This window comes from Genypterus blacodes, unplaced genomic scaffold, assembly GCF_046128005.1.
Source record: "Genypterus blacodes isolate CSIRO-AG114 ecotype Tasmania unplaced genomic scaffold, CSIRO-AGI_Gbla_v1 ptg000156l_1, whole genome shotgun sequence".
Taxonomy (NCBI): domain Eukaryota; kingdom Metazoa; phylum Chordata; class Actinopteri; order Ophidiiformes; family Ophidiidae; genus Genypterus; species Genypterus blacodes.
In genome coordinates, this window is record NW_027466957.1 from 7821410 (window position 1) to 7831307 (window position 9898).

General features: G+C 47.6%; 1 protein-coding gene across 1 annotated transcript in view; it reads left to right on the plus strand.

The window, feature by feature from the left end:
* fgd (faciogenital dysplasia) overlaps nucleotides 1–5319 on the plus strand; it is a 39734-nt gene extending 34415 nt beyond the window's left edge. The window contains exons 13-18 of the mRNA XM_076166358.1: nucleotides 55–159; nucleotides 655–708; nucleotides 1495–1596; nucleotides 1739–1867; nucleotides 2837–2977; nucleotides 3657–5319. Coding sequence (XP_076022473.1) covers nucleotides 55–159; nucleotides 655–708; nucleotides 1495–1596; nucleotides 1739–1867; nucleotides 2837–2977; nucleotides 3657–3878 — 753 coding nt within the window. The 3' untranslated portion in view covers nucleotides 3879–5319. The remainder of the gene's footprint in view (nucleotides 1–54; nucleotides 160–654; nucleotides 709–1494; nucleotides 1597–1738; nucleotides 1868–2836; nucleotides 2978–3656) is intronic.
* Nucleotides 5320–9898: the final 4579 nt, after the last annotated feature.

A 9898-nucleotide genomic window follows, 5' to 3' on the forward strand; every position in this document is an offset into this window, starting at 1 on the left:
GTGCTCCTCTGACCTTCGTTCACGTTGCTCCTCTCCTCCTCTTCTCACTCTCAGGTGATCCTGGCCACGATTGAGAGGCACAAACAAAACAGCGAAACATTCAACAAAGCTTTCAACAGCTCCTTCTCCCGGGAGGATGACCACCCGCCCGAATCACCGGTCAGTCACCCTTGCACCTTAATCGATCACTTTATCGATCAGTCATTCCGTGGATCATCCTTTTAGAGTAACGAACGCTAATCACGGGAGTTAAGCGATGCACCAAACGGGTGTGTCATAGTCTGGTCTTTGTCTGCCCCGAACAGCTCACCATGTATGGACGTGGTAGTATGATACACACCAAACACACACATAAAGACGCTCTTTCTTTCCATCCGTGACAGACACACACACACACACACACGTAGCGTCTGCGAGTCTTCCTGCAACTCTCTCATGACCTAATAGGGAAAGCCCGACTCAAAAGTGTATACAAAACTCTTATGGATTTGCTTTGACCCACTTTTGGACGGCTGGAGTTGGAATCAGGCCAAGCTTCTAAACTTGAGCGGAACAGCAGCTTTTGACTGACACCTAGTGGCTGGGAGAGGCGAGTACAAGGCAGAAGATTACAGAAGTTTGTCTTGCTCAAAATGAGTCGTTTGGTCTTTTCAGGGTCCCTGGTGTAGCACGTCCATCGACTCAGACGGTGAAAGGCTGCACGAAAGGGTAAGAACACACATAATATACACAAATATGATGTATGCAACAATTCAAATGCCGCTGTTACGTTGCAATTTCACTTATAGACGTGTGAGTAATGGCAAGAATGCTGTACTATTGCAGTACAATGTCAAGAAAATATATATTTGACGGAGGGGAAATACCTCAGATTGTGTTTATTGGCCTTTGCGAGCACCATTCAGCTATATTGTTTGTTTTATTGTTTGTGCTCTGGCCCTAATTTGCTCTTCTGTGTATTCAAGCTGTTTTACTTAACCGACAGCATCACCGGGTTACAAGAACAGGCTGTGATATAATTAACTTTGTACTTTATGAATGGTACACTGAGCCCAAGCTGGCTGGTTGTGTTGCTAATGAGTCTGTTTGGACAATAGCAAGAAATGTGCATCCTCTCGTAGACAAAGGGAGAGGACGGTTTGTCCTCCCTGATTATTCTGCTCCGAAAGGACAGAAACCGCTCTCTCTCTCCTGTTATCGGCGCCGCACAGAGATGAATTTCACACTTCCTCCCACGGTGCATCTGGGATAACAATCTGGCAACCTGCTCTGTGTAGACACCTCCATCCAATCGCCAATTTTAGAGAAGGATAGTGTTTGTCTGTGTATCCGTCCGCCCGTCCGTCTGCGTCCGCTTGTAATAGAAAGACGGAAGGGCAAAAGAAGCAGCGGGGCAAAGAAAAGACGAGAGCCCGAGCATTCTTCGTGGTTAAGTGGTGCTGGAAGTCAACCCGGCTCGCGACCTTGACACACAACGTTTTTCCTTTTTTGCAGAAGAGTTCCAAGAAGAAGGAGAAAGAGAAGCAGACGTGTAAAGGCTGCAACGAGAGCTTCAACTTCACCAAACGCAAACACCACTGCAAGGCTTGCGGAGCGGTGAGCACAGATGGAGGAGCGGGAGGTTGGGTTGTTTTGGCAGGATGTAGGAATGAAGGGATGGATGAAATGTTAGCTAAAAGATTCCGTCGGACAAGTAACGTGTGAACAAGTGAACAAGTGTCTCTCCGTCCTTCTGCAGGCCATCTGTGCAAAGTGTTCAAAGACCTTGGACAACAAAACAAGTCGAGTGTGCCCCGAGTGTTTCGAAGCCAGTCTCAGCCTGGAGAACCTGGGAGGGGGGGAGCAGAAAAGGAAACCTGTGCCTGAGGTGAGGCAACACACATACAGACGCATGAACACAGACACACACAGTGAGAGAGTTAGAGCAGCGTGTGCGTAATAGTTCTGTTTTTGTGCCTTGATTCATTCCAGTCCTATGGGATCTGTGTCTCCCATTATACCAGCAGACAGTGTGAACAAGGGTTCAGCAAACAGACTCCACTGTAGTCAACAAACACACAAACACTGCAGTCTGCAAGAGGCACAGCAGTGTGTTTCAATTAGTCTCTGTTGGATACAATAGATACACTTTTTTGTCCATAATCAGCAATGTAACACTAACACAACAAAGTTTGCAATCCACACACACACACACACACACACACACACACACACACACACACATGCACCAGACACACGCACATGCACACAGTAGCCTGCAAGCCGATGTGAATACACACCCATTCACACTGAAAGATCAAGTAATCCCTCTCTGATGACTAATATGATAATGAGCTGTGAGATCAGGGTCGGCCGTCTGCGCTGAATCAGCAGTCTGGGTGCTTCAGGTGTGTGTGACGTCCTCTCGGATTATCCTCAAAGGCCCACACCTCCTAGTTGTCATCATCAATGACACTGCTATACAAATGTGATAGCTCATTTAGGTTCATTCAGTCCACTGGGGCAGTGAGATGTGAAAGTATTCATCCCCTCAGAGTGGATTATCTAAGTTGTAACATGGCCAAAGGCTATAAAAGTTGGACTGATTAGGTTTGTTTGACCAGTGAGAGTGACCTGCAGAAGGAAGCACAAGTATTGAACTTATTCTTGTAGGTGTAGTAGTTTTTATTTTCCTGTAATAATATTAATCACCACATGGGGGCGCTGCAGGACAAGCAAGGGTTAGCAGAAGGTTTAACACACAGGTTTGCCATGTATGTTGTTGGGATGTAGAGAAAGACAAATGCTGCTGGTTGAATTCCATATTTATTAATGCGACATCACGTTTTCTCTCCAGCGTCAGACGTCCTTGACGGGGGAGAACTGCCTCATATGCGGCTACCTGCACCTTCAGGAGAAAGGGAAGAGCTGGACCAAAACCTGGGCCGCTGTCACCAAGGCCGAGCCGCTGGTGCTCTACCTGCAGAGCAACGGACAGGTGAGCCCCTCAAATCTACATTCAGCGCCCCTCGCTTTCCCCCTGTAAACATGGCGTCAGGCGTGATCGTCCACACGTCCCCTCGTTCCATCCGTCCGTCCGTCCCTTCTTAAGCAGGACGTCTGCACAGAACAATGTCGGAGCACATGAATGAGCATGTGTAAGTCCCGGATCTAAATCTATCCTGCCTGTGCCGAGGGTAGATTTGGGCCAAGAGGATTTGGTTGTCATGAGCCTGACCTCAGGTGTAGCCACAACATTCCCAGATCCATTCCGCTCTGACACATAGATGGACACATGTGAGCAAGATCCCCAGAGCCGCCGCCTTTTGGTAGAGACCAGCGACGGACGGCAACACAGGGGAGTCAGCCTGTCAAAGTGTCGCCCGTTTCATTTCCAAGACTAATATCCCAATCCCAGAGCGGAAAGATTAGGATTAATGCGAGTTGGATGAGCATTTACTGATTATGCAGAAAAGGAAGATGGGGGAGGGGAACAGGGTTTTACAACACCAGCTTATGTATTATCCTGCAACTCATGAGACAGGCTGTCACTAATGTATAAAACATCCAACTCCCCTCAGAGGTATGCTTACTCGGCAAAACCGCTCCTCCTGTGTGAAACGTGGGCCGACTCACTCATTCATTCCCCCACCCCCTCTCCCCCTGTTTCCCTGTAGGACGCCAAGGGATCTCGGGCCGTGTCTCTGCCCGGCTTCGAAGTGAGCACGTCGGCGGCGGCATCGTCGTCGTCGGGAAGCGAGAAGTCGGAGATGAAGCACGTGTTCCGGCTCAGCCACGCCCAGCAAGCGTTCCTCCTAAGTGCCCAAGACGCGGAGCTGCTGGCCAAGTGGGTGGACGTCGTCTCCAAAGCCGCCGGCCTCAGTGGCAACCCGGCGTAGCACAGGAAGAGCCAGTAGCCAGCAGGACTCTCCTCCCCTCCTCCCCCCCCTCCTCCTCCCCCCTGTCTCCTGTGTATAGAGCACACGTTACTTGAATTCACTTTACCATGGCACTTTTTTTGTTTTTGTTTTATCTTCGAACTGATCGCTCAATCCTCCCCCCCCCCCCCAGTGCCACTTCCAAGTATTTCTCCTCCTCTGTCCGTCTCTCCTCCCTTCATCTGTCCGCACATACGCAAGGACGATGCCACCCAGCCGCCCAACTCCACCACCACCGCAACCCTAGTTCTATTTGATTTCATGTGATTTCATTCCTTCCAGTGTTTCAGCGGTTCGGAGTGGAGCTTTGAAAAAATGTTTTATTTGTAATATAGTTGAAGGTTCCTGTATGACTTTCCCTTTTTTTTTTAAGATGAAGTTCCTTGTACATTATGAGACCGTGTTGTGAAGCATTAACTCCTGTGTGTGTGTGTGTGGTGTGTGTGTGTGTGTGTGTGTGTGCCTGCGAGTGTGATTCCCCCCCACCCTCCCTTGCCATGTTTATTAAGTATTGAATGTTAGTGTAAAAAAAAGAACCTTTGCCACCTCTCTGTTCTGTTCATCCCTGATTTGGGACAAAGTTGGTATTGTACAGTATGTATACTATAGTGTGATGTAAGAACACAAAGGAAAAAAAGACGTTTTAACTTAAAAAGAAAGCGAGACGTGTACACTTGTGGCTGGCCACCTGATTCTCCCACTATCAGCTCCCGTCTTGCATAACTCTCCCTCCTCTCTACCGCTTTATTGCTAATAATCTCCTCCCGGTGTTCTCTCGGAGACGTCTGTTCTGATCCACCAAAGCTTCACCCAGCTCTCTTATAATTATTATTATTGTTGTTGTTATTATTATGCCTACGAGGTCACGCCGAGAAAGCAACAGAGCCGGCCCAGAGCTGCAGGTTTCCCTCGCTCCATATCTCCACTTCTTCACAGTGTGTCTTCTTCTGTCTCACCCACTTCTTCTCCCGCATACCAATTACTTTCCCTGCTTCTTCTTCTTCTGCTGCTTCTTCTTCTTCTTCTTCTTCTCTCCCTTTGGTGATGTGATGGCAAACCGAGTACAGTACTGTAAACCTGTTTATTCTGCCTCTCCCTCAGCTGTGTATCCTGCTCCCATCAGCACCAAGCGCCCCTTCAACTAAAGGTAGCAAACTCCTCATCGGGATCTGTGTGTGTGCATGTAGATCCACTCATATTTATGTACCACGCTATAAACGCTTCGCCCCCCCTCCTCCCTCCCCACCTTGTTTTTTTTGGGCTCCAGAAATCCTTTCTTATCGTACTGTAAGTGAGCAGAATCCGCATCGAGTGTGTTAACATGGATTGTGCACAGTGGAAAAAGCAGTCGAGCATATCATCAATAAATAGACAGTGTTGTTCACGCTGCCTGAGAAGAATCTCCAGGTGTCTTGAGTTTCTTGTTCTTGATCTTACTCTCTTACTCTACACACACACACACACAGCAGCAGCAGTGTGTGTGTGTTTCCAACTTCCAGGGTTATCAAGCTTTAATTTCTATTACTTTTTATTACATTTTCAGTTCCCCAAGTTCTTATTTTCACTTGAGTTTCTTCACCATGGCCACAACATGCAGCAAAATGAGCACAAAGGGAGTGAATTGAAGGTATATCGTCTTCTCTGCACTAGTAGAGCGCAAGTCATTTTGATAGCTTAATAGCTTTCAGGTGACATGTCAGTTTCTCTGTTCACATTCTCCTCGCTTGTATGCATTTCACCGTGGTCGTGAAGGTATTTCGAACAAAAGAGATCCCTAGCAACGGCTGGAAATAGGCAGGCTCTATACGGTCTGTTGCACCGATACAGTCAGTTCACGCTGCACCCAGGTGACGGTTGCTGCCTCCGTCTTTCATCCTCCTTCTCTCTGTTTGGTTGTTTGGTCTCACCACACTTGTATTCGCGGCGCCTGTACTGTATTTATTGACGTGCATTTGCAAAAACAATAAAAAAACAGATAAAAAAAAGCACCGAGGACAGCTATTGATAGGTGGCATGAACTATAACTTCTTTATTTAGCGAGTCGACCACAAGTGTCAAAATGATGAATTAGAGGGCCGGCGTCTCTATAGAGCTGTGAGCTGTGGTGCAGAGACAGAGAGCAAAGTGCTGACTGCTCCCTTCTGTCGCTGTTTCTTACACGCTGTACATCCAGAACAGAGAGCGAAGAGGGAAGAGGAAGAGGCGGCGCGGCATGGAGATACGCTCTCATCCTCCATCCAAGGTCCTTTACTGGTTTTGTCTTCTTGCTCAGCGTCTCTCAGCGATAGAATATGCAGCTTTGCTACTTCTGAATTGTTTTTGAGAGTCTTCCTATATATGTGTGTGTGTGTGAGTGTGAGTGAGTGAGTGTGTGTATTGCCTCCACCGAGGTTACAGCGCTGTAAAGATGTGGCCGACTGCCCTCTTTCACAGGCCTTCAAGGCTCCACTTAATAGTTCTATTCATCAAGGGCGCAGACCTCTTCCAGTGAACACAAAAGCCAAGGTTGGTTGAGCGACGCCGTCACTGCCAAGAAATGTTACAGCCAGACGTTCTCAGGTGAAAGCGAAAGCAAAGCAGACGTTTCAAGATGAAGATATTTCTCCAGGCTGTCGCTTTGTTCTTGTTTCACTCCAAACAGCGGCTGAGGCGAATGCTTTTAATGGGAAAGCTGTCATATGCCACTGGAGCGTACATACGCCTCTCGCCAGCTGTGTGTGTGTGTGTGTGTGTGAAAATGTGTGTGTAAGTGCATCTGTGTGGCCTAGAAAAAATTTTGTTTCGCGTTTTTCCGCCTCCAGAATACACACACCCCTGCTGACCAACCTATTTGGGGAAAGTGGGTAGAATAAATTGCAACCTGCTTTACACACTAATCTCCTCTCCTCTCCTCTCCTCTCCTCTCCTCTCCTCTCCTCTCCTCCCCTTTCCTCTCCTCACCTCTCCCCTCCTCTCCTCTCCTCTCCTCTCCTCCCCTCTCCTCTCCTCTCCTCTCCCCACCTTTCATCTCCTCTCCTCTCCTCTCCTCTCCTCTCCTCTCCTCTCCTCTCCTCTCCTCTCCCCACCTCTCCCCACCTCTCCTCTCCTCTCCTCTCCTCTCCCCACCTCCCCTCTCCTCTCCTCTCCTACCACCCTTAGTTACGCACAAAATGACACAGCGATATAAAAAGACGCCACAAAAACAAACTATTGCAACAATAAAGGGAAGTGTTTACTCCTTATCAGCCGTCATCTTCTATGTGCAGCTACAGTCTCGCACACAGTTTTCTGCATTCTGTGGTAAAAGCACATCGCATGACACTTCTCTGTTACTCTGAAGGAAGTGGTCACAACTGTTCTTCGGTATCTTCCCATCACCCAGATGTGACAGGAAACCAGCTTGAAATGCAAATTTGTCGCACCAGACATTTATAAAGTTATAAAGAAGACTGATTTTTTGCCATTTTTGTAGCTTGGGATCCTCAAACTCCACCCATTTGGGAATCGTTCTCCATTTTAATCACACAATCAGCAGGTCTGCGATAGAGCAGAGACGCACTAGATGATGATGAATGGCTGTTATTGAACAATTCATCACCTCTGTCCTCCCTCTTGTCCATTTACAACCTGTGAATGTGAATCAAAAATCCTCATTCACATCTGTAGACCTCTCTCGACCCTCTATCATGTATTCTGACCAACGACGTCAATGTGTGTGTGTGAACATTCTTGCAGATGTGCATGAAATTGAAAAATGATGCCGCAGAGTAAATGAGCATTGAATTGAGTTTGTAACTGAATGGTTGTCTAGACCCCAATGTCTCGTTACTGAACATCTAATACTTTCGCCACACCTGTAAGGAACAGTGTGAAATGAAGTGTGTTTGTGTGTGTGTGTGTGTGTGTGTGTGTGTGTGTGTTCAGCTTGTTTACTGAAACCGCATTTTCACAATCTTTGTCATGTTTCTCTATCTTACAATCTAGTTTTTACATTTTAGCCTGAAAATGGAGGAAGATGAGACAACAACAAAGGGATGAACTTGTTATTGTTTTCCAAAACCCAAAATGGAATCAATTTAGATTTCTTGCCCCTTTTATCTCTGTTCTTTCATCCCCGACGTCACTAATCCTTTCAGCATTTCATATTCCTGTATTAGTTCTGTATTAACCCACAAGCTCTCCTCCTCCCCGTGTTTCTGACTGTCAGGCTCTCTCTCTCTCTCTCTCTCTCTCTCTCCTCTCCCATCTGTCGCCCCCGGCAACGACGGGCCCCCCTGCCGCACCCGAGCTCACTGTCAATGTCGCGGTGGGTCGCCATCATCGATTGCAGCAGTCAAACAAAAACCTCTGAGGCAAACACGAACGCCTCAGCATCGACTGTGACCACCATGACAGAAACACCTCGTCCCTCCTTTGTGTTCTTCATCATCCCCTCCTCACCCCCATCCCCCTCTGCTCGCCGACGAGGGCCGTTGGAGGGTTTTGTTGTTGTGGACGCATTGCAGTCGTGTTGCATGAAAATTGCCAACTTTGGCTTCATAATGCCGGCTTCTTTTCAGGGGTCGGCGTCATCATGCAGTTGCATGAGGAGAACCAATCCCAGTATAAGGCCATGAATATTTATATAAGTCTATTATGTCATTCCTTTTGGATAGAGAGACTCCAAATCAACACCTCCCAGCACCGCCGCAGCGCTGCCATCCCTCATCCTCAGAAAAGTGGAGCATCTGTGAGTCGAGCACGCTGTGATACAGAAATGCTTGATCGACTCAATTTCCCCACTGAAGTGCCATTCTACTTACCTGCCACTGGGCCCCTCCTCTGCCCCCCCCCCCCTCCCTCACCCACTCCCCCCCCCCCCCTCTCTCTCTCTCTCTCTCTCTCTCTCTCTCTCTCTGACTGAGCATAATGGAGGTGCAGCGTTTATGGCGCAGCTCATTAGCCAGTGTTCACAATGTTTAGCCTGGAAAATCTCTTGTGGCTTTATTCAGCAAACTATTATGCAAACCAGGAAACACCAAAGGAAGACGTTCTGACCCGGACGTTAGAGCGCGGGTTTTTCTGAAGAGTAACTTTCTTTCAATTCAGATAAATTTCAAATAATGTGTTGCGTTCTTCTTCTATTTAAAAGCCGCTGGATAAAAACAGTGGCTTGCTTAAGAGTGACCGTGCAGGACGCTTGTGAAAGGACGACACCTTCATGTCTCCTCCACCCAGACCTCCAGTTAGGGCGGAGTGTTAGGGGCTCTACTGCTCTGCTTAATTACCTGTGTGATGGAGTGGATCCCCCCAGCAGAGTCACTGAGTCGGTGTGTGTCAGGGGCAGGGCGGACACGCTGACTCCCCCCCCCCCCCCCCGCCTCACCTTTGGCTGTTTCCCCTGTCAGGTCAGATTAATGATGCGATCGAAACAGCTGAACTTCCTCTATTTTATGCAAACATGTTGTTTCTCACGTCGCTTCCTCTCCTTCCTCTCCTTCCTCTCCTTTCCCTCCCGTATCTCCACAGATCAATATTGAAGTATTTTTGCTGTGATGCTGCTCAAGTAAGTAAAGGTATTTGGTATCTGCCTGGCTGGGTTTAAATACAGTAAACATGTGTTATTGACCACCCTGCACTTCATTATCGAGCTTCCTGGTCGAATATTTGATTGCACAAAGTACATAACACACATTGGAAACAAGAAGTGGAGGGCACTAAGTCCAAATTAAGTCAGAACACATTTTCTGTTGCTGTAGCAACCGTCTCCTAATCAAAGAACAATTCAGCTGCTTCAACCACACTATTTTCTCCTTTTTCTTTCTTTTTTATCCTCATTTCTCCACCTTTCTTCCTGTCTTCTTCTTCTTCTCCCTCCTCCTCATCTGCCTCTGAAGCTCATGTTTAAGATGAATGAGTGCTTTTAGCAAAAGCAGCAGTTAATGGATTTCAACAAAGACCCACAGACTCAAGTAAAGGTCGAGTGGCCACATCACAGTTAACATGTCTACTCAACACCCACA